This window comes from Danio rerio, chromosome 16 (assembly GCF_049306965.1).
Source record: "Danio rerio strain Tuebingen ecotype United States chromosome 16, GRCz12tu, whole genome shotgun sequence".
Classification (NCBI taxonomy): Eukaryota; Metazoa; Chordata; class Actinopteri; order Cypriniformes; family Danionidae; genus Danio; species Danio rerio.
This window is the reverse complement of record NC_133191.1, coordinates 36,288,620-36,312,935: the sequence shown is the minus strand read 5'-3', so window position 1 is coordinate 36,312,935 and position 24,316 is coordinate 36,288,620. Positions and strand designations below refer to the sequence as shown.

At 38.2% G+C, this 24,316-nt stretch overlaps 1 protein-coding gene across 10 annotated transcripts in view; it reads left to right on the top strand.

The window, feature by feature from the left end:
* dop1a (DOP1 leucine zipper like protein A) overlaps positions 1-24,316 on the top strand; it is a 34,874-nt gene that overhangs the window by 7,680 nt on the left and 2,878 nt on the right. For 6 of the 10 annotated variants that reach the window (XM_073926187.1, XM_021473017.3, XM_073926188.1 and 3 more), the window contains exons 9-37: positions 253-367; positions 455-575; positions 659-778; positions 853-964; positions 2,421-2,450; positions 2,896-3,129; positions 7,442-7,979; positions 8,425-8,696; positions 8,778-8,930; positions 9,014-9,114; positions 9,225-9,490; positions 9,588-11,694; positions 11,967-12,078; positions 12,256-12,438; positions 12,860-12,985; positions 13,071-13,205; positions 13,309-13,364; positions 13,464-13,568; positions 14,608-14,674; positions 16,030-16,174; positions 16,294-16,373; positions 16,628-16,737; positions 19,457-19,606; positions 19,710-19,771; positions 19,866-20,018; positions 21,512-21,648; positions 22,597-22,652; positions 22,762-22,926; positions 23,244-23,373. In XM_073926187.1, coding sequence (XP_073782288.1) covers positions 253-367; positions 455-575; positions 659-778; positions 853-964; positions 2,421-2,450; positions 2,896-3,129; positions 7,442-7,979; positions 8,425-8,696; positions 8,778-8,930; positions 9,014-9,114; positions 9,225-9,490; positions 9,588-11,694; positions 11,967-12,078; positions 12,256-12,438; positions 12,860-12,985; positions 13,071-13,205; positions 13,309-13,364; positions 13,464-13,568; positions 14,608-14,674; positions 16,030-16,174; positions 16,294-16,373; positions 16,628-16,737; positions 19,457-19,606; positions 19,710-19,771; positions 19,866-20,018; positions 21,512-21,648; positions 22,597-22,652; positions 22,762-22,926; positions 23,244-23,373 — 6,141 coding nt within the window. The remainder of the gene's footprint in view (positions 1-252; positions 368-454; positions 576-658; positions 779-852; positions 965-2,420; positions 2,451-2,895; positions 3,130-7,441; positions 7,980-8,424; positions 8,697-8,777; positions 8,931-9,013; positions 9,115-9,224; positions 9,491-9,587; positions 11,695-11,966; positions 12,079-12,255; positions 12,439-12,859; positions 12,986-13,070; positions 13,206-13,308; positions 13,365-13,463; positions 13,569-14,607; positions 14,675-16,029; positions 16,175-16,293; positions 16,374-16,627; positions 16,738-19,456; positions 19,607-19,709; positions 19,772-19,865; positions 20,019-21,511; positions 21,649-22,596; positions 22,653-22,761; positions 22,927-23,243; positions 23,374-24,316) is intronic. The other 4 variants (XM_073926189.1, XM_073926190.1, XM_073926191.1 and 1 more) reach the window with 1 other exon arrangement.

Below are 24,316 nucleotides of genomic sequence, written 5' to 3'. Positions count from 1 at the left end.
GGACTTCTTCAATTTCATGCTTGTGTTTGTTGCCCATATGTGCAATGCCTACATCTCAGAATCTAAATTTAAAAAATATTACACATTGATGTATATTATCACTATTTTAGATTGATTGATGACCTAAACTATAGTAATTAATAACACTGAAATTTAATATAGGGTTTTCAACATTTTTGTGTTCTTTGTTTTATACACTGTTCAGATCTTTAATGTTACTGCATTTTTAAATGTGTCTGTGTGTGTTTCTAGGCCATGGTGGGGATCTTGCAAGGAAAGGCTAGAGGAGGGGAGGAGGAGAGCATCCTGATGCACGACTTGAAGCCGTTTCGCATTCTCATCAGCCTTCTTGATAAGCCTGAACTGGGTACAGTTATTAGAACATGATGTATGCTTTGACTCAAACAAAGAGTGCTCGGAATACTCATGATTCTTTTTTGTTCCCTACATTTAGGCCCAGCAATCTTAGAGGATGTTCTGATCGAAGTGTTCCGCACCCTGCACACTCAGTGCCGCGCTGAGTTAGACCTGCAGAACCAAAACCCCTTCAGCAAAGATCAAACTCAACTTAGCAGGTCTGTACTGTTTCTGTCTCATTTTATTACAATGTATTTCAATATTTTAAACGTAACTGTCTTGCTGTGTTGTTTTCTTTCAGCAAACTCAGAGAGAACAAGAAAACAGCAGAGCTTATAAAAACAGCCAACCTCTTGTTTAACTCCTTCGAGCCCTACTACATGTGGGACTATATTGCACGGTGGTTTGAGGAGTGTTGCAGGTATGTGTGGGATAATGGAAGAACAATATGAGCTGTCAGTCCATTATAACTTAACTTCTTTCTGATTTTTATAGGTGGACTCAGAGCAGTCATACCCCTGGGCAGACTTTGAGTTCTGAAACATCAGCACGCTCATTGGTTGAGTTTTGTGAGCTGGTGGACTTCTTGTTGGACATTGTGTCTTTGGTTGGTAAACATTGGATATGATGATTTATCTACTTAGCCTCATTTTCTATTTTATGCTTTAAGGGTGTGTTCACACTTGGCGTGTTTAATTTAAATTGGTTTGATTGCTGTTAGTGAAGTTAATTTAAATAAGGGTAAACTCTGCCATTCAATACTTTGATGCACACCCAAAATTAAACAAATTTTGGGACACTTGGACTTAATTGGAAATGCAACGTAGTCCAAAGACATCTACTGAGCGGTATGGGTCATTCTAATCAGGCTTGCATTTCCAATACCAAGAGTACCCTTGCTTGGTGTGCATGGTGTTTTGTGATCAACGTCATTCTCATTGGAAGGCTTTATGGACCATTTACATATCGTATTTTTTCTGTACTCCAGTTCATTATTTCAAATATCAGGGTTTCTACCGGGGTTTCTTACTTTTTCATCAAGTCAAATTTAATACTTTTTAAGATCTTTTTAAGACCATTATGAATTAAATTTCAGACGTACACAAGGCTAAATATTAAATAATTATTCCAATGGCCCAGTTAAAGCATAAAAAAACATTAAAATAAATGTTACTGTAGGAAACATATTTAAACCATATTAGTAAATAGTGTTAATAAATAATCTTTAGTTAAAACTTTTATTGAGATTGAATATTAGTGACTAGACGGGTGTTGGCCTGACTGGGTAGCTTTACATGGACATAGGAAAATTAGGACCTGTTAAAAAAATTAAAGACCTACAAAACACTATTTCATTGAATTTAAGTCTTTTTAAGACACAGATCCCCTGAATATAGAAGCGGTGCATTCAGCACACATTTAGATCCAACGTGAACAGTCCCAAACAGCGCTGTTTTTAGTTCTTAAGAATTCTCAAGCATTATAGGTTTTTCTAGTCCTGTCTGCGATCATTGCAAGCATCAGAAGTACCATCTCCTTGCTGCAGATTTTTGTTTAACAGAGGAATTTCTGGTGGGATTTAAAATGATTTGCATATTTATAAGCTCTTCATCAGTTTTCACCTGATAAAAATAGCATCATATGTACGCACATACAACAAACGTGATTAACCCTGCGCAGAGCATTTTTTTGGTTGATGTTAAATTGAGTTCTTTCACAAATTATGTCCCATAAAAGAACACACCCTATGAAGATGACTTTTGATTGTAAATAAATGAACATTTTATCTAACTAATATTGGTGTTTCTACCTGTTTAGTTTTAGGCAACTAAAATGCATAATTTAGCGACACTTTGCTTATAGTTTTGACATTTTTCTACATGTGTCCAGATTTATATGTGTGTTGATGTCCTTGTGAAAGTTTCAGAGATCATCTTGGTCTTCATTTCCCTAACGCTGGTTGTGAATGAACCAATCAGGGTTTCTGAAGTATGTTTTCTGGCCTCTGCTCTGCTCGCTTCTGTCTGTCTGAAAATCTCTGCTTTCTGTTTCTTTCCTCGAAGCCTACTAGAAGCATGAGGGTTATCTGCCAGGTACAGTACTGCTCTTACTTGTCTTTTCACCTAAACTTCACCTCACTCTAATTGTTTGGCTACCTTTCCAGAAACATCCATATTAATGTGGCACGTAATCACTTGCTCAGTTTTTCTGTGGTCTGGAATATGTAGTGATACAAAAATGAAATAGCCTCTTTGCTGTTATATTAAATTATATATTATAAAAAGTTATATACATATTTAAAAAGAAATGTTCATCATTTTGCCTATGAATGTTGTGGAAGGTAGAACCACAAACTTGCATGTGCTCACCAATTAAATATCTAAAGCTTGCTACTCCCTTTTACTCCACACATAAAGCTAAAACTGTTCTGTTCTGTTTTGTTAACTGTAGCTTTAAATGTATAGCACTGACTGCGATACGGAAACGATACTTTAATATTAATAAGGAACTGACCTCCCATGATGTGTCTCTTTCTAGGAGACGTACATTGAGATCCAGACAGAACATCTACCTCAGTTGCTGCTGCGGATGGTTTCCGCTCTTACCACACACCTGCAGGCACTGGGTCTCCGAGAACTCACTCACTGTCTGCGCCTCTGCTCGAAGATTCTCAGCAAAGTACAACCCCCTCTCGTGTCACCCCTTACACTGCCCCCCGGTCCATCCTCTGCTGCAACTACCCCTTCTGCAAGAGACAAAGATGAGAAAATGGTGAGAGCCAATCAAATCATTGAAATGTGTTCAGCAAATTAATAACGTAATATGTAAGGGTACATCGTATTCATTTAAAAATGGAAAGCAGTGTTTAATCAAATTAGTTGACACCAATTTATGCAAAGCTGATGTTAAATGGATTAACAAATGATAAAAAGTGAAGAATACTATGAGCTTCACATTAGGGGGAGTTACTTTCCCTTCACTTGTTCAAAACCTTGTGTTCACCCTTCACTTATTCTGTTGAACACAAAAGCTGTTTTGAAGTATGCTGGTTTCTGGGACCCATTGACTTCCATAGTAATGTTTTTATGTTCTACTATGGAAGTCGATGGAAGTCAAAATTTTTTAAAATATCTTTTGTGTTTGAGAGAAGAAAGAAACTCATCAAAGTTTTAAATCACATGAGGAAGAGTAAATGATGAGGTAAATTTAGTTTATTAATGAACTAACCCTTTAATTTATATGGTCCTGTCAGCAATGTAAGAATAGTATTTCGAAACACGTTTTTATTAGAAGACCCTTTATTCCATACCTGCCAACACTCCCGTTTTTCCTGGGAGTATCCCGTGTTTCAAATCCATCTCCCGCCACCCTCCCGTTTTCTTATTTCTCCCGGAAAACTCCCGTAAATTCACCCCTAGATTCTTAGCTTTTTGGTACAGTCTGTAACACCCCCGGGTTGCCAATTTTGGTATAGTATCCAATCAAATCGGCCATCCGAATCCCAGTCCATAGTACAGTTACTAACACTACAGTAAAGTTACTAACTTCAACAGTGTTATTCAGATGCCTCAGACTTGTGGCTTGGCTTGCAATATACAGTGTTTTGAATTTTTGCATAGATCTGTGTGAATAGGAATCTGTTTGACAGCTTTTTCATTTTGATGCAAATGAATAAATTTAAATTAATTAAATAGTAATTAAAATTGTTTCTTAAGTAGAAAACGTGTACATAATATATGGAGATTTTAGAATTTTAAATCCCAGCCTTTTCTAGGGAAAAAAAGGTAATCTACAGCAATACAATATTTCATCAGTGAGTAGTCAGTAAATGCAGTTATTAGAATTTAAAATATTAAATAAAATATTTGTTTACTATTCAAACTAAAGGAAAATTGCAGATTCTTACTTTTCTTGTATTTTTTATTAGCTTTCTCAAATTTTGAACGAATTAAGTGAATATTTGATTATCTATGAAGCAGTGTTATTTATTTGATTTATGTGATTGAGCCAGTTATATGAAATTCCCTCGTGTTCAAGTGTTTCAATTATATGAAGTTTCCTTGGTAACTGATTAAAAAAGAAAAGTAATCTTCAACAGTACAACTTTTAACACTACATTATTGCATCAGTGAGTAGTTAGCAAATGTTGTTATTGGGGTTAAAAATATTTATTTACTATATCAACTAATGGAAATGTACTGATTCTTATTTTCCTTGTAATGTTTATAGGCTTTCTAAATTTTTTAATGAATTGGGGGAATATTTGATGATTGATTATGAAGCTGTGCTATTTATGTGATTGAGTTAGTTATATGAATTCCCTTGGTACCTGATTAAATACATCAAAGACAGTTTTGTAAAGGCTTTGCAAAGCTTTTATTTAACTCCAGTTAGAGAAACACATTGGCACCAGTGCTGAAACAAAAAAATCTGAAACAAAATCTGTCATTCTAATCTCTGCCCTGTGCTTCATGTGATCTTTTTTTATAGATGTTTCACATAGGGAATATGTAGTGTAGAATAAACGGAAACTTGGCATAACTGCTCAGTGCTAAATGTACTTGTTTCTTCTATGACTTTGTACATCACTCAGCACTTCATCTCACAGCCAATATCAACAGCACTCTGTGAACTTGGAATGTCTCGTAATTGTTTTGAAGCTTTTGGAAACAGTCCCTACAGCACTGTAATGCCAAAGACAAGCCAATGCGGCCTGTTCGTCATACAAGCACTGGCCTGGAAACAACCATCCTTCTGCCTGATGGTGTGGGCTTCCCTCTTCATGTGCCTTCACTTGCTCCCTGGTCTGGGTCCAGTGGACAGAATGATCCTCCCTCATTGGCCCCTGACATAAGTTTGTTAGCCTGTGACCTGTTTGCTACCTTACTGGGGACAATGTGTCCCTTCAAAAAGTGAAGCTTCAGCTAAATTATGCCAGACTCCCTGGATGGTGCCAACATGCAGGGAGGAAAAAGCAGGGGAATTGGGATGAGACGTTCATGCGCAGCTGAGTTCCGCTCTCTAGTGGGAGCCAAGTCTAGCCTCTAAGGCCCAAGAGTCTGTCATTTCCACTCAGGTGAAAATGGCCTCCAACCTCTCAAGCGCTCGCCTTTCCCTCCTCTGGGTATCCTGCTGCTTACCACCTGAGTCTGGCTCTGCGCTGCTACACGGTCATGATTGAAGCCACTGAGCTGTCTCTGTCTGAATGTTTTCTTTTTTAGCTAAGTTATTGTGCGATGAAAGAGCTTTATGCAAATGTGTTGAATTGGTGGAGCTTTGGGGCAACACAATGGCTTAGTGGTTAGCAATGTTGCCTCACAGCAAGAAGGTCGCCGGTTCGAGTCCCGGCTGGGTCAGTTGGCATTTCTGTGTGGAGTTTGCATGTTCTTCCTGTGTTTTCATGGGTTTCCCCTGGGTTTCCCCTGGGTGCTCTGGTTTCCCCCACAGTCCAAAGACATGCGGTATGGGGGAATTGAATAAACTAAATTGGCTGTAGTGTATGTATGTGAATGAGTGTGTATGGATGTTTACCAGTACTGCGTTGCATAAGTTTTGTAAAACATATGGTGGTAATGTTGGCGCTGTCGTGACCCCTGATGAATAAAAGGACTAAGCAGAAGGAAAATAAATGAATGAATGGCAGAGCTTTGGTGTAGGCAAGCATGGCATCAGAATTGGCAGCTGTAAATTTTGTCTATATGAGAATATAACAATATTATATTACAAAAAGAGATTTGCAAAACTACACATTTTGAAAATCAAACAGTTGGTAGGATGTTTGTTAGAACAGTGAACTTTAAAGAAACACTTTGCCCAATAAACTAAATGTTGATGTATGTTCATTTGCTCACCCTCTGGCCTTCAAAGACATAAATATCTATTGTTTTTCAGCAGAGCATAAAAAATATTTTTAGCTTAAAATGTGGTTCTTGGTGATTCATAAAATGTTAATTTTGGCTCAAAGTAGAGTTAACAAAAATAAAACTTACATACATTTTTATACACATATAGTCAAGCCCGAAATTATTCATACCCCTGTGGTATAATGCCTATTTCTTTTGATGATGAGTTTCAAAATGATCAGCCTTTAAGAGAATAAACCATATTTTACCTTTAGGCTTGACACATGGTCCTGAACACGTTCTGTTTTTGTTCTGTTTCAGAACCCCTGAGTGTATTATCATGAGCCTTTGGTATTAATTTGTTTTGCCTGTATATGTTTAGTTTATGTCTCCTCTGCATAAATGTATTCTGATTGCAACCATTCAAGGACAACTTGCCATCAGCATGTTAATTATAAGCATGATCAGAAAACACTAGCTATGTTTTCATTCAAAAATGTGAATTAAATTTATGCATAAAACAGGAATATTGCATAAAAGACGTGCAAATCCACCAGTGTTTCTGGTCAAAGAGAACATAATCGTCACTTCCTGATTAACTGGCGTCAAATATCAATAGTAAAAACAGAAATTGCTGCGGTAGGACAAGCTGCGTGAATCTTAATTTTTTAAATGACTTGCGCCTCAGAAAACTGTTAACTGTTAACACGCAATGAACACGTGGTTGTGTTTGAAGGTGTGAGACACTGAGCACGGACGATCTTGATGGTTCTGGAGGTAGTTAATAATATAAAAACTCTAATGCTTAAAAAAAATTAAATAAATAAAAATAATAAAAAAATTAATAACTGATGCTGAAAGGGTTAAGGCATTTTAGAATGACCAAAACAACATTTCAGATGTTTTACAATGTGGTCAGATGGCTGGTTTGTCCATTCACACACATTTTTATCATCACATGATCTCTTATAACAAAAACACATAGCGCTTTTTAATGCGCATACTGGAAATTGTTCAGTAAAAGTGTTTCCATCGTAGTTTCTGCATGTTTTTTTCTTATCGAATATAAAGTTTATCCTACTCGGTTATAAATAGTCATTTTCAAAAGTTATTCGCATCTTGGCGTTTCTATGAACCGTTTTTTTATGCACATATCCAAAATGCACATTAAAATAGGTGGATGGAAACATAGCTACTGGTTTGTATACCATGCTGAAGATTTTTTAAAAATTATCTTTCAGATCCTACCAATAACAGGCACTGAGGTATTTGATGATAGCGAGAACGCTTTAAGTGGCCGGTTGTCAGAAAGTGGATTCACTGACTTCATTCAGTACCAAGCAGAGCGTGGTGATCAACCTGATAATGTGCAATGCCTTGAGGATGAGGCATCCAGCCCTGAAGACGTTCCTCTTCAACTCAAACCTAAACCCAAATATGGGTTCAGTAGTTCAGCCAACAGCAAGCCCCAGGACAAACCAGTGATGCAGTCCTGCCTTGAGCATTTCCAGCAGTTCCTTTCTTGCTTAGTGAGGCTATACATCACCCCAGGTGGTCAGACAGAGGCAGGGAAGAGCTGCAGTGCAGAAATGGACACTCTAACAGTGGTGGCTGATAAAAGATGGACAAGTGGCTTTGAGGAGCAGATGTCTTCTGAGCAGATGGAATGTCTTGCTGCGTTCACTGCTGCCTGTCAGCTCTTCCTGGAGTGTTCCAGTTTTCCGGTTTACATCGCTGAGGGCAACATGAAGTCTTCACCCACTAGAGAGGAGCAGGCAGGTAATAAAAAACACTCCGGCTGCCATTTTTTACTTTATGTACTGATTTATGTCAGTCTGTCAGAAAATTTCCTTCAAGGTATCACTACGACTTTATCTTTGACTGCCTCTGCCACCACAGAACATAAAAAAGACACAAACAATTAAGTATAATTTCAAAGACTAGTTACTATCACACATTTTCTTAGAAGACGCTCAGAAATTTTTTATTTAGTTCAGTTTATTCACATAAAATATAGTCAGGCGTATTTCTTTGTATAACAATAACTTGGGAATTTCAGTTGAAGTGAAAATAAATAAAAATGTCCTGTTTTTGACTTGCCTGCATTATTTAATGCAAAGGGATTGTGGGGCTGTCAAGAAATATAAATTACATGAATACCAGTTTCACACTGACAAACATTCAATGCCACACATTTGCATTCTGACAATTTTTTTTCTTACAGGTGACAGTATTCAGCCAGCAGTGTGGCTTCAGACTCTAATGGATGCATGCTGTTCCGATACTGATTTCAGTATTCAGGCAGTGGCTGTATCACTTGTCATGGACCTTGTAGGACTTACACAGTCTGTAGCTATGGTGACAGCTGAGCGTGTGGCAAGTCCAGACTCAAGCCAGCCAATGAGTCCAAGCCAGGGTCGTGTTGCAGTGGTGATTCGACCGCCACTCACACCTGGTATTTTGAAGTATATTGCAGAGAAAACAGATTTCTTCAAGGTTTGCATTATTTCCTAGCTCATTTTATTCTGTTGTAGTCTCCCATTCTATCTTGATCACCCTCTGACTTTCGTCCTGTAGAATGTAGCTCTTATCTTATGGCATCAGCTCGGAGAAGAGACTCCCCAGCATCACAAGCGCAGTGTGGAGCTTTTTTACCAGCTCCACAATTTGGCTCCCTCGCCCAGCATTTGCGAAGATGTCATTAGCCAGCAACTCATGCATCGGGACAGGGTTAGTCAAACATGCATGCACAAACAAGCTGTACTATGTTGCACACATATGTTCACACATCTAATGCCAATTTTTTTTTGTAGAGAATACGTCTGGAGGCTCATGTAAAATTCTCAGTTCTTTGGCACCTAACCAGAGACCTAAACATCACCAAGTCCTCTCCTTTTAATCGGTCCTTTGACAGGTAAGAGTACTTCTATGGTAGTTTTATTATGCAAAAACAGATTGGAAAATAATTTCAAGACACTGCTTTTATGATCGTTCAATCACCTTAGCATTCTCCTTCTCTTACAGGTCCCTGTTCATCATGCTTGATAGTCTCAGTTATTGGGATGGCTCTTCAAGTGCTGTTGGCAGGGCCTGGTTGAACCAGGTTTTGCAAAGACATGACATAGCTCGTGTTCTTGAACCTCTACTACTTTTGCTATTGCACCCCAAAACCCACCGTGTATCCATACAGCGTGTTCAAGCACAGCGACACTGGACCCAGGCCTTTCCTAATCCACCAGAAAATGAACCCTCTGACCCTATTTTCATGAGGGATATTGGCTATACTGAAAGTAAGATTTAAATTTGATTTAAATATATTTGGCATTTGCATTTTTTTTATATTAAACCTAATATATGCTAACAAACATGCACTTGTTTCCTCTGCAGATTATAGCCAGATATCAGGGAATTGCCATAGGGTTGTCCAAGAGTTTGGCAGAAGCCTTCCATTAGATGATATGGAACCCTTTAGCCTCACAGTCAACCCGTTGAGTGACAGTATTTCTCTCTTGAGTCTTAGCAGTGAGAACCTGCAGCTGTGTGGCGAATATCAACCACCTGATCAGCAGGGGGAGCCCAATAGCTCAGATTCGAGTGGCTCACAATCCTCAACTGTAGACAACGGCAGCTTTGATGAACTGGAGGGAGGTGGCAGCTCTGTTAATATATTGGATCCTATGCTTTGTCAGTCTGTTTCATTAGAGGAAGAGTCCATGCACAAGGCAGTTTCTGCTGTGGTTTTTGAGCTAGTGGACAGGGTGGTGCAAATGGTGGAGAAAGAATCTGAGACACCATCTCCTGATGCCTGGCCTCAGACAGACTCTGACAGTTCCAACTCATCCACAGATACATCAAATGAGCCAGTGGAAAGACTTGCCCCCTTCTCTAACACCCAGCCTAAAACACTTCCAGAACTAGTTGCAGGGGGAACCTTGGAGTTTCTTGCTGTGGCCGCAATTGATGCTTCTGGGGAAGAGGAGCATCGGGAAGGCATTGCTCGGCATAGCTCGTCCCCTTCGATCATTACACTGCCAGATGGCGGTGGCAGTGCTTCCACAGAGCAGAGTCTCCAGGTAGATGACCCGCACCGCAAGCGCAGCCACAGCAGCATCCAGCTCAGTCTAAAGGGCAAGATTATGGAGCGCCTGGTGGATAAATCACCAGGAGCCAAGCCCAAAATCAAGAAAATCAAGAGGAAAGATGAAGAGAGACGTAAGACTAACCAGCCCGAGAAGAACAGGCCACCCAGCATCTTCTTTGGAGACAGTCTTGACTTGGAGAACTGGTACAGCTGTGGGGAAGGTGAAGTATCAGAGATTGAGAGTGATATAGGCTCACCCAGTGGTGGGGCTGCGAGTGGAGGAGGAGGATCTCGCACCTCTGGGACACCTCCTCGTTTTAACATCCATCCCTTATACCAGCACGTGCTGCTTTATCTTCAGCTCTATGACTCCTCTCGGACTCTACATGCTCTCTCTGCTATTGCAGCTATGCTACGTGCTTCACCAACAGGATTTGTGAGCGCCATTTCCACCACCAGCATAAACAATACATATACACCACAGCTCTCTCTACTGCAGAACCTGCTAGCCCGCCATCGCATATCTGTCATGGGCAAGGACTTCTACTGCCCTATCCCGCAGGACTCACATTCCCACTCCTTCCGAAGTGCCATGTTCCTGGAGATCATAATCTCCCTTTGTCTCTATTTTCTGCGCAGCTATTACTCAGCCCATGTGGCTGCCACGTCACAGGATCTTTCAGGCAACCATGCCATGCAACTGACCAGCGTGGAGGTGTTGACTCTGCTCTTCAGCGAGCTTGCTAAAGTCACAGGGGGCTCAGCCAAGGGCTTTGCCAGCTTTATTTGTGATGTACTGTCTAAATGCAAAGTGCAGAAGGTAGTGCTACACTGTTTGCTTTCCACCATCTTTAGTGTACAGAAGTGGCATGAACATCGTGTTCGGGGTACTAATGTGGCTGCGGTTGAGGAGGGCCTTTCGGAGGACAGCGTCATCAATCTGTCAGAGGACCAGTTAGACAACTGCAGCTCCATACAGTCACAACTACTGCGTCTGCTGCAGAGCCTGGTGGTTTTGGAGCATCGAGTGATGATCCCAGTGGATGAGGGTGGCGAGGGAGGTCCTGGGACAAATGGGTCTAATGGAGGAGCTAATGGTGCTGGGGCTGGTTTTGAACTGATTGGGGGCGAGGTAGAGCATGTCAACCCACAACAACCCATGACTTCCCTGCAATACCTACATGGGCAGCCTATCACAGCACAAGGCATGTTTTTATGTGCTGTAATTCGAGCTTTGCATCAACATCATGCCTGTAAGATGCACCCACAGTGGATTGGCCTTATTACAACCACTCTGCCATACATGGGAAAAGTGCTTCGGCGAGTGGTTGCATCTGTTACGCTTCAGCTGTGCAAAAACCTCGACAACCTTATCCAGCAATACCGTCACGAGACAGGCCTCACAGACACAAGGTACTGGTCCAGTTCAGTTGTGTAACACAGTAACAGGGTCATACAACAAAGCGTATTAGCTCACAAAGTTGTTAGTACTGGATTCTTTACATTGGCAAACACAAAGTGGCTTGATATCACTTGTGATGAATATTCACACCCATTGAAAGTAACTGTTATAACAAGTTATTTTCCTAACGCTACTTGGAAGGGCTGTATAAAAATTAATTTGACATATTTTTGAACAAATGCTTTGTGAATGAAAACTAATTTGTGTGTGTTTATATTTCTAGGCCCCAATGGATGGCACCGTGTGTCCCTCCTGACCTTATTTTAACAGTACTAGAAGGAATGACAGCCATAATCCATTATTGTCTGCTAGATCCAACATCACAATATCACCAGGTGAGGGTGCTAGTTAGCCATGTTTGGATCTTAAGTTTGTCATGCAGTCGAGTACAGTAATGAAAATGATTATTTTGATCATTTATATATAAATAATTTTGATTTAATGAATGTCACAGTTTGACTCAATTATAATTAGTATATTGAGTTTAGTGCTGACATGCATGATTTCCTCAGCTGCAGGCAAATGTAGATCAGAAGCACCTTGGAGAGGCTCGTGCAGGCATTCTCTCCATCTTGCACACCATCATGTCCTCCGTAACCCTTCTGTGGGGTCTCCTCTGTCTGACTGAGAGTTCTGACAGACCAGCTGCAGCCTCTGCCTGCTCCACTTCCAACATCAACCTAGGATCCACAAAGGTACCCCAAGGAGACTTAACATTAGTCTTAATATGTAGTGATGAGATTTCCATCCAGATGTAGTCCATGGGAGCAGCATGGTGGCTCAGTGGTTAGTACTCACAGCAAGAAGGTCACTGGTTCGAGTCCTGGTTGGCCCAGTCGGCATTTCTGTGTAAAGTTTGTGTTTAGTTTCCTCCAGGATGCTCTGGTTTCCCCCATTCCAAAAACATTTGGTATAGGTGAATCGAATAAACTAAATTGGCTGTACCCAATACTGGGTTGCCGCTGGAGTGCCATCAGCTGCATAAAACATATGATGGAATAGTTGCCGGTTCATTCCGCTGTGGTGACCTCTAAAATAGAGATTAAGCCGAAGAAAAATGAATGAGTGAATGTAGTCCACGTTCTGCTTACTAGAAGTACTTCTGATTTTTCACAGAATCTCAGGCAGCAAATTTTAGAGCTGCTGGGCCCGATCTCAATGAATCACGGAGCTCACTTTATGGCTGCTATTGCTTATGTGTGGAATGAAAGGAAGCAGGTTAAAACTCCATCTAGAAACAAGGTATGAATAACTATAGATGTCTACAGGAGAACATTTCTACACTTGGAGAACAAAACAAACACTGACACGTGTGTCTGTATTTTAGGTAATTCCCACAGCTAGTGAGGAGCAGCTTCTCCTTGTGGAGCTTGTTCGTTCAGTAAGTGCTATGCGAACCGAGACTGTAATACAGACTGTAAAGGAAGTGCTCAAGCAGCCCCCAGCCATTGCCAAAGAGAAGGTATTGCTATGAATATACCCTGACAACTTTCATAATTGCGCCCCAGAAAATGCTGTTAGTTTTTCAGATAGCCCTAGTACTTACTTTTAGCTTTCATTTACAGAAGCATCTATCCCTGGAGGTCTGCATGCTACAATTTTTCTATGCCTATGTGCAGAGGCAAGTGGACCAACCAATTATTGTACTATATCAGTTCAAGCCAAATGCTTTCTTTAAATTACTCTATCAATCTCACTGCCATTGTCTCGTCTCATTTAGGATTTCAGTGTCTAGTCTGGTTGATAGTTGGCCATCGCTCCTGGCGTTGCTTAAGGACTCTGTGCAACTCAGTTTGCCTGCTCCAGGACAGTTTCTCATACTAGGGTGAGTGCATTTATTGCTATTACTTGTATTTTTTTTGTCTTGCAAACTTGTAGTTTTATTGAAGATTCAGATTCAGAAGGAAAAGGAAAAGGATTCTCTGTTTTACATATTTTGTCCACATATAACAAAAAAAGGAAAAACGGTTTGAAAATCAAAATATTAAATAAAAAACCCACCCACATAACAAGCTAACTTGCTCACAAAGACCTGTTTGAACAACAGAGTATGATGACAATGCATAATAAAACATTACAGAAATGATGCACTATTCCACAAGTTTTTTATTTCAAGGTAACAGATAAAAGGATTCCATATTTTGTAAAATTTTGAGTTTTCTAATTTGCTCTAAATGTAACATAGAGGTCATTTGTCCTAGCCAGAGTTAACATGGAGGCCATTCTTTTTTCCAAAACATTAGCAGTAGCTTCTTGGCAGTAGTGAAACAGTATGAGAGCAATTTATGTTGTGTAGCTGACAATAAATGCGTTCGTACAGAGAATTCCATAATAAAAAGCATTGGATCCTGTCAGATCTCAGAAAGCAATTCAAAAATTCCATACAATAATTCTGTATCTTAGATCAAAAAATAAAACTGTGATTTATATATCCACATCTAATGAATTACATTTGTCGCAAAGAGGTGAAATATTTTGGAAGATTCAATGTAATATTTTTTTGAATAATGTAACCAATGAATTATTTCAAACTGAATAAGACAATGCCTAGAAATAATAGAGTGTTTATTAATATCCTCCAAACCTGATTACCACATTTCTTCCAAAATGTACACTCCCTATTCCTTCACCCACTCTTTTTTAACACATTTTGTGGAGGGGGATGTAACGGATTGTAGCTGTTTATAAATTATTGATAAGGATTTGTTAATGGTTGAAGGGGATTATTAACATGTTCAAATCATCAATTTATTTTGTAATAGTTTCCCATTTTGTAAACAATCAAACAGCATTTATATGACATATCAGTTTACTGTGCAAGACTGCAAGAATCATTAACAATTTATTTTTAATTGTTTTTTTAGTGTACTGAATGAGTTTATTCTTAAAAATCCCACCCTGGAAAGCAAGAAGGACCAGCGAGAGCTACAGGTGACTTTTGCTTCACTTTGACATTCCTACTAAAAAAGTAAATTTTTTTGACATGTTTACATTGTACCATGGCACTGTTTTGTTTTTTGTATGCATAAACCATATAAAAATGCCAACTAAGGGGCCGATCATACCGAGCATGCTTTTTCATTGATAGACTCCTTTTTAGAATGGCCTGAGAGCGTTTTGCACGCTCCTTAAACCTCATTCACACTACTAGCGACCCGCAGTGGGAAAGAACAAGCGACCGTTCATTTCAACAGAGAGTGTGTCACTTCCGGTGACCTCCGCCTACGCGAGCGAAATCAACCGTTGGCGACCAGCTAGGCGTGTCGAGCGATGCGACAAAGTTAAGAATCCTTTAACTTTATGCAAATGAAAAGTGAATTTTTTGTGTGATAGCCAATAGAAGCACCTCACGTGATCCTCTCTGAGCTCGCTCAGAGGCCGGTTGTATTTGACTACGAAGACTTTTAAAGAAGAAGGAACGACTAGTGGTCACGATGTCAAGTTAACTTACAAATATTCAATTCAATTCAGCTTTATTTGTATAGCGCTTTTACAATGTAGATTGTGTCAAAGCAGCTTCACATAAATGGTCATAGTAACTGGAACAGTGTGGTCCAGGTTTTAGTGTTTAAGTTCAGTTCAGTTCAGTTTAGCTCAGTTCAGTGTGATTTAATCATTACTGAGAGTTCAAACACTGATGAGCAAATTCATCGATGCGTAGCTCTACCAATCCTGAACCATGCGAGGCAGTGGCGACAGCGGAGAGGGAAAAAAAACTTCACCTGATGGGAGTGAAGAAAAAAAACCTTGAGATCCAGACTCAGTTTGGCACGACCATTTTAATTTCTCCGCTGGCCAAAAGTCTTGTGCAGAGCTTCATTCGCCGTGGTTGAGGCTGGAAGATGGCCTCAGCGAAGACTCGTCTGTCCCTGGAGCGTCGCTGGAATCAGACTCATGTTCTCCACTCCCCACGACCATCAGCGCAGCAGCAGCTCAGGATATGGCCTGGTTCCGGATATGGAATCCTTGGGATCATCTCGTCGCTGGTCTTGGATCCAATCATTGAATAAAAAAAAATATTGAATATAACAATATTATTAAATATTACATTTATAACAATATCAACAGCAACACTCGTGCACAATAAGCAGCTGATTCAGATGATGCCATCATGATAAAAAGCACACCGTGCTTCTTTTTTTCTTGTCAACAAAGAAGGTAGTGTGTTGCACTTCGCATTTTTAGAATGGAAAAGTGCGTTCGATGTGATCGGGCCCTAAAGTAGCAGGGAATTAGCATTTTTGTCATCTGTTTTCAAATGTTCACACTTATCCATCTTTCCCTAGGATGTTACTCATAAAATCGTCGAGGCTATTGGGACGATTGCAGGTTCATCGCTAGAACAGACCACATGGTTGAGGAGAAACCTGGAGGTCAAACCTTCTCCTCAGATCATGGTGGAAGGCACTAGTCTGGAGGCTGATGTAGAAGGTCAGAGACTTTGTTTGTTTGTGTTCATAAAAGGCACAACTGACGTACATTACTTCCTTTAGCATGCACATCTGCATGAGTGTGTGGCAAGTCTCTCACTAACAGGATGTGCATTTCAGATTTAATGCAAACAGTGATGGAGGCTTCCAGCTTCACTCCGTCTGTGTACAGTGTCCATGCTCTCACATTGCTGGCTGAGGTAAACACAGAATGCCACTTCCACTGCCTTTTCCTTATTTTAATTCACATTGTGGCCAGATCTACCACCAACGTTACAACTTATTTTATTTGTAGTGAGTTGTAGCCCTATAAAACACACTTGGAATATTCACAGATCACCAGAAGTAGTGCTTTGCCTTGATTAGTTTGTCTTTGTATTATTTTCATTGCTCTTTAGATTACCCTTTACTGGAATTAATTATTTTTCTCACGTTTGCATGGGTGTCTGTACAGGTGCTGGCTCATCTATTAGATATGGTCTTCTACAGTGATGAGAAAGAGAGGGTGATTCCTCTCCTGGTCAACCTTATGCATTATGTTGTGCCCTATCTGCGCAACCATAGGTAGGAAGTCTTTAAAATCCAGGGTTCCCATCGGTCATGGAATTTATGGAATATCATGGAATTTATACGGTCTATCCCAGACATATAAAGTCTGGAAATATTTTATGTTTCTGTCCAAGTCATTATAAAATGTTAGGGATTTTTATTTGTCATTCAACATTTTACTTTGCATTTATAATAATGCAGTTTTTCTATGCTGTGTTTTTTAGAACGTTGTTTCACATGTGTAGCCTATTGTTATGATTAGGATATTTTACACTGACATCTCACTCTTTTCTCAGCTACTCATTTTAGAATTGTAGTAAAATTATTATGATTGTTTTAATTTGACATCAAAATGGATACATGAATGACTCTAAATGATCAAAATAAACAAAACGGTCAAATTCTCTTTAAATTAGCATTAGAAAAAATATGTTTAAATTATAGCAATCAATACATTGAACGTAGCCTTGTTTATATAGACATTGACTGAATGAGTATTATAATAATGTCATACTGCTTGTCTAAAGTGGGTCAGGGAGAAATACAACATCATGCCGTGTCTATGACAGCTCTAAGCTATCGCACACCACATGAGCACTTTTTATGAGCTAATATAACGTTATTTGACATTTTAAAAGGACTGGTGCAAAAACAATTAAACAGTGACTTGGTTAGCCAAAATCTGTAGAATTAATGCGTCAATTAAAAAACTGCAAGCTCCTCTAAATTTTGCATAATTTGCTTAATTTTTCATGAAATTCAGAAACAGCAGAACTGATAAATTCTGGAGGGATTTCTCGCAACAGTTGCTTGTTTTTCATGGATTTTTGATCAGATTTTTTAATACACATTTATTTGACTTTTTATTAGCAAATAATAGTTGTAACACTTTACAATAAGGTTGTATTAGTTAATGCTGGTTAATAAATTTGCCAACATGAACAAACAATGAACAATACATTTATTACAGTATTTGTTCATGTTAGTTAACATTCGTTAATGAAAATAAAGCTGTTCGTTCCTTAGTTCGTTAACTCCAATGCATTAACTAATGTCAGCAAGCATGAATTTAGAGTTTAATAGGGCATTAGTAAATGTTTATCTATGATTGATACATGCTAAACAAATATTTTTCATACTTAGTTCATGTTATTAAATACATAAAGCATTGACTAATGAAACCTTTTTCTAAAGTGTGACTATAATAATAATAAATATACATATGTAAAATATAAATAAATATGAGCAAATCTACACTCGCAAATGTACAGTTGAAGTCAGAATCATAAAAATATATTTTTTATAATAAAATTATAAAATAATATAGTATCTAAAAATTATAATTTTTTTTCGTTTTTGAATATTTCCTAAATGATGTATAACAGAGCAAGAAAATTTTCACAGTTTTTCTGATAATGTTTTTTCTTCTGTCTTATTTTTGTTTTATTTCAGCTAGAATTAAAGCAGTTTTTAATTTTATAAAAACCATTTAAGGTCAAAATTATCAGCTCCTTTAAGCTATATATTTTTTTTTTGATAGTCTATAGAACAAACCATCATTATACAGTAACTTGCATAATTACCCTGCCTGGTTAACCTAATGAACCTAGTTTAGCCTTTAATTTTAACTTTAAGTTGTGTAGAAGTGTCTTGAAAAAATCTAGTAAAATATTATTTACTGTCATCATGGCAAAGATAAAATAAATCAGTTATTAGAGATGAGTTATAAAAACTATTATGTTTAGAAATGTGTTCTCTCCGTTAAACAGAAATCGGGGAAAAAATAAACAGTTGGGCTAATAATTCTGACTTCAACTGTATATACTTAATGATATACCTCCATAAACAATTTATACATGCACATATTTACAAGATTCCACTCAAACATCTGCATATATACATAATCATTAATAGAAATGATGAAAAGAAAGAAAGAGAGAGAAAAACTATGCAAAAGGTCAAGTTTTGGGATATAAGAATACCAATAAATACCCAATTATAAACATTACATTTTATGCACATTGCTATGCTTCATGAAATTGTCACACCACTCAGCTATCATTGGTCACTCTCCAGTGGTCAGCTGTTTAGTCAGAGAAAGACAGTGAAAGATCAGGGAATTTAATCTTTAGCTTCGAGTGGGAACTCTGAAAATCCTACACTGTATTGACTTTATTCTTCAATGCAGAAGTGTGCTAGTTTTTGCAGTTGTTTTAGAACTTCTGATTCAGTTGCCTATGGGAGAAATGACTTAGAATAATAAACCGCAAAAGCACTATCAGACTACTTGCTCTACAAACGAGTGTTTGGATGATTATACAGACAAAGTAGAATCATTTAATAAGAAAATATCAGTTTGTAACATCAAGCAGCAGAATGAGCTGTTTTTTACGTCTAATAATGAATGGAAGTGAATGAGACCGGAAGTCTCAAGCCAAAAAGGTTCACATGGTTGTGCCCACTCATACACAAAGAATAAGGTGAATACCATAGGTCTCAAACTCGATTCCTGGAGGGCCACAGCTTGGCACAGTTTTGCTCCAACTCAAACACAGCTGATCCAACCACTCAAGGTGTTCAAGACTACCAGAGGCTATTAAGCAGGTGTGATATGGAGGTGGTTGGAGCTAAAGTATGCAAAGCTGTGGCCCTCCAGGAACTGAGTTGGAGACCACTGCTGTATACACAAAATAAGGAATTTACAATAAAGACTTACTCTCTTTCTGTCTGCCAGTGCTCACAATGCGCCCAGTTATCGTGCATGTATCCAGCTGTTGAGCAGCCTCAGTGGATATCAGTACACCCGGAGAGCCTGGAAGAAGGAAGCCTTTGACCTGTTTATGGACCATACATTTTTCCAGATGGACTCTTCCTGCGTCAGCCAGTGAGTCCTGTTATAGCACATCATATATTTTTTGTTGCAGTAGTTTTTCTGCAGCTTAAAGGGCAATGTGACTTCTAGTTGACCACATCTCTCTCTCTTACAGCTGGAGAGCAATCATAGACCACCTGATGACTCATGACAAAACCACATTCAGGGACCTAATGAGTGAGTCTTTCCTCTCTGCCAAATAGACTTTCCAGCTGTGCCCATTTTATAGCTCTGTCATTATCATCCTGCTAACATTTTTCTATATGTGCAGCCCGAGTTGCTGTGGCTCAGAGCAGCTCTTTGAGTCTTTTCACCAATCGAGATGCAGAGCTTGAGCAGAGAGCCATGCTACTCAAACGCCTGGCCTTCACCATCTACAGCAGTGAGGTGGACCAGTACCAGAAGTACTTGCCAGACATCCAAGGTACTCAAATCTGCTCATTTCAGTGGTGATGTCGAGTTAAATTGGAAGTTGGGGTATTGGGAAAACCAGTATTCTGCGTTTTCGCTTGACCTGTTTCAAAATTAGGGACTTGAGGACCAATGTCCTGTGTAACCCTTATGTGCGTTTAGGGATGTTTTTATCCACTCTGGGGGGGATTTTTAAGTCTTAATTTGGCTACAACTTACTCTGTATTTCAGTAAATGGAATGATTTTTGGTAACAAATCTAATTTGTACACAAATTGTGGGAAAATGCTTTAAAAGTCTTAAAAAACTCAACAATAGACTCTGGGCAAATTTACTACCCTTTTGTTATGTTGGAAACTGTTTTGCCCCATTGACTTCCATTAAAATGACATTTTTTGATTGCAAAGCCATATAATCGTGCATTCTTAATTGTTGGTGGTTTTTCCTGTTTGAAAGAAGTCAAATTAGCTATTTTTACTGTTAAACAACTGTTGCAGTGCAAAAAGCAAAGTTTCTTATTTGGAGCATAGGGTGTGTGCATGTGAGTGTAAGAGAGACCTTTGGAAACTTAACTTAATTTTTCTGAGAAAATCAAAATAAGCACCCCAGCTCTCAGAACAAAGTAAACATGGTAGGTTCATTTATGCGCACACACTTTAATTTGTTGTTTTAGCCAGAATAGTTTTGCACAGGCCTGAAGGGTTAATGGTGCCAACTGATGATTAACAGTAAAATTAAAAAAATGTACCACTTCACAATTACCATCAACAATCAAGAAAGCATGATTTTAGGGTGTCATGGCTTTGCAATCCAAAATTGTCATTATAATGGAAGTCAGCCATGAACACAACAAAAGGGTAATAAATTTAAGTACACAAAAGTTTACGTCAACACTTCCTAGTAACTTAAACTTTACTGCCTAAGATCGTGAGTTTGACTTAAAGACAAATAAGAGTAAATTGCACTCACTTACCAGTCCTAACACCAAAATCCATTCTAAAACCAGGTGTAAACGGGGCTGAATTAGAAACGCCTGCTCTAAAGGGATATTAGGCATTTCTACATTCAAAGTTTTACTCAAAGCATGTAAAGACTGCACTAGTAGATTTTACCAGTAAGCCAAAACCTTATAAAAAAAGCTTCATACTACAAGGATGTTGAATGCTTGATGCTGATTGGCTGATGAACATTATAAGGTGTAGTTATTTTCAGATAAACGCACAACTAAAGTAGTTCCAGGCAGGGGTTGACCAAATTAGAGTTTCATATTAGCATAATTACTACACACAGGGGCTTTTTTGAGGACAAAAACCTGACATTATTTTTGGAAAACAAGATCTAAACAATGTCTTTAGGTGTGATAATGTAGTATAAGTGGAATAATTGACTCTGATATGTTGAAATAAAATTCATCATGGCCATATTACGACCTCGGGTGTAAATTCTTTTCTAATAATTTTTGAATAATTACTAATAACTCATCACTTATACCTTGATATAATTTCAGAGCGTCTTGTGGAGAGCCTCCGACTCCCTCAAGTGCCCATCCTCCATGCTCAGGTCTTCCTCTTCTTCAGAGTGCTGCTATTGCGCATGTCACCTCAGCACCTGACCTCACTCTGGCCCACTATGATCACTGAGCTGGTGAGGATACAGCACAACGTACATATTTACATACAGTTGACATATAGTCAAAATTATTAGCCCTCCTGTGGAATTTTATTTCTTTTTAAAATAGTGCTGATTTTTTTTCAGCACATTTTTAAAAATAATAGTTTTGATAACTAATTTCTAATAGTTTTTGTCCTTGCCATAATGACGGTATATACATTTTTTTGATTTATTTTTTATAAGATATGTTAAATATGTCTTCAGCTTAAAGTGCAATTTAAAGACTTAACTAGGTTAATTAGATTATTTAGGCAAGTTAATTAGGCACTTCTTTGGATAACAGTGCTTTGATCTGTAGCTAATAGCAAAATAATTATTTCTTAAGGGAGCTAATAATGTTTCACATCATTAACTTTAGACATGTCACATGTAACCTTAAAAATGGTTTTAAAAATATAAGATCTGAAATTCCGCTTAGAGCTGGACAATGTATCGCTTCAGCATTTCTATCACAATGTGTGTGTCCGCAATAGTCAAATCACAGGATATGCAATGTTAAAGGATTGTAGTTGATCAGCCAAACAATTTAGGATTCTCTACATGGGATTTGTGGAGTCATGGCAAAGTATAACCATAACAGAGTGAATCTTTATCATTTGCATGTGTTTTAAAGTCACAAAATGTGTTTTAGGCACAAAAATGTACAACATTTGTAACTTAATAATTTTACTCAATTATTAATACAATGAAGGCTATACAGTGTTATTTTTTTTTCGTTTCACTCTTCTATCTTTAAATTTTTTATCTCAATATAAATGGCAGAAAAGTAAAATATTGCAATGTCAGGTTTTTCCCAAATTGTGCAGCCTTACTTTAACTGTAATATGACATGAAGGAAAGAGAAGTGTTACTTAGTGGACACTTTGTCACATTCATTTTGAATATGTCATGTTCTTAAGGCTTGTTTGTATTATCTTTCAGGTTCAGGTGTTTTTACTCATGGAGCAGGAACTCACTGCAGATGAGGACATCACTAGGTATCCACTTATATCCTTTTCATTTGTTTATTTATTTTTTATTTTTTGTGAAGGTCAACCCATGTGCCTATGAATGCTAATGAATTTGGTCTCTGGTGTCTCTATCCAGGACTTCAGGGCCCTCGGTTGCAGGGCTTGAGACAACATACTCAGGGGGCAATGGCTTCTCTACCTCCTACAACAGCCAGCGCTGGCTCAACCTCTACCTGTCTGCCTGCAAGCTGCTGGATCTGGCCCTCGCTCTGCCCTCTGAGAGTCTGCCTCAGTTCCAGATGTGTGTATTCTTGGCATGTTTTTACACATTATGTTTAATATACTATTCAGAATGTGACAGGAGTTCTTTTTAATAAGCGTGCAACTTGAGAAATGTTAATTAAAAACACATCTTCACAGTCTGAAATGCAAGTGGCTTTTATGACTGCACGAAGATGTTCAGATGGATGCTTTTTTCTGTTCCAGCACTCTCCAATTAGAGCTGAAAAAACCTATTGATCCTTTTCCATCAAATTAGCCTTCCTTACTGATAAAATGCATTCAGCATATTGAACATATTTCATTTGAAGGAAATAATGATATATTATTATGCCACAGGTATCGCTGGGCTTTCGTCCCAGAAGCCTCTGATGACTCTGGTCTGGAAGTCCGCCGACAGGGGACCCATCAGAGAGAGTTCAAGCCCTATGTTGTCAGGCTGGCAAAGCTGCTAAGAAAAAGGGCCAAGGTAATACAATCAGTAAATAGTCACAGTGGTATACATTTATTCTTTAAAAATCTGTTCCATTCTGCTTGATGGCTGCTTTATCCCACACCATTAACTTAGGAAATGTAACATTTATAGATTATTCAGAAGATTTGTTAAAGGGGTAGTTCACTCAAAATTTAAAAATACTCACCCTTAAAGGTGCTGTATGCAAGACTCTTCTGCAGCCTAAAAACACGATAATATGTTTGCAGATATTTTTTTTTTAACTCTTTATTTTCATTTTCATTGAAAAAAACCTTCATACATTACATACAGTACTGCCTGAGTTCTTACAAAGAAATATACCATCAAAATTCTTTCTGTAGTACTTACAGTGAATTTAACTTACTACAAAAAGGAACGCAAAACCCTACCACCCACCCCACCCATTTAACATTGATCAAAATATTTGTGGAAGATTCATAAAAATAAAAGGCATATATGCATAACATTTACAATCATATATAGATCTGGCTGGGACAAAAATTTTAAATTGAGGCAAGGCGTACATGGACAATGAAACCAAAAGAGACATTATAAAAAAAGTATAAGATAATTATAAAATAAATAATGAAATAAGATAAATAGATAAATTAACATAGAACAGTCTTGTAAGTCTATCAGTTCAGTCTATCTGCAAAAATAATATGAATGGTTCCCAAATCTTGTTAAAAATGGACAATTTGTCATTTAGTATGAATCTCAGTTCTTCTAAGTGTAACATATTTCCAAGTTCTCTAGCCCACATTTCAAAGGTGGGGACAGCATCAGATTTCCACATTTGTAAAATGAGTTTTTTTGCAAGACACATACAAAATAGAATTGCTTGTGTTTGGTTTCTACTGCAAGGACTGTACTCTGCTCCTAAAAGTCCAATACTAGGATCCATTTCCAGATTCGTTGAGTACACTTCAGAAAGAAA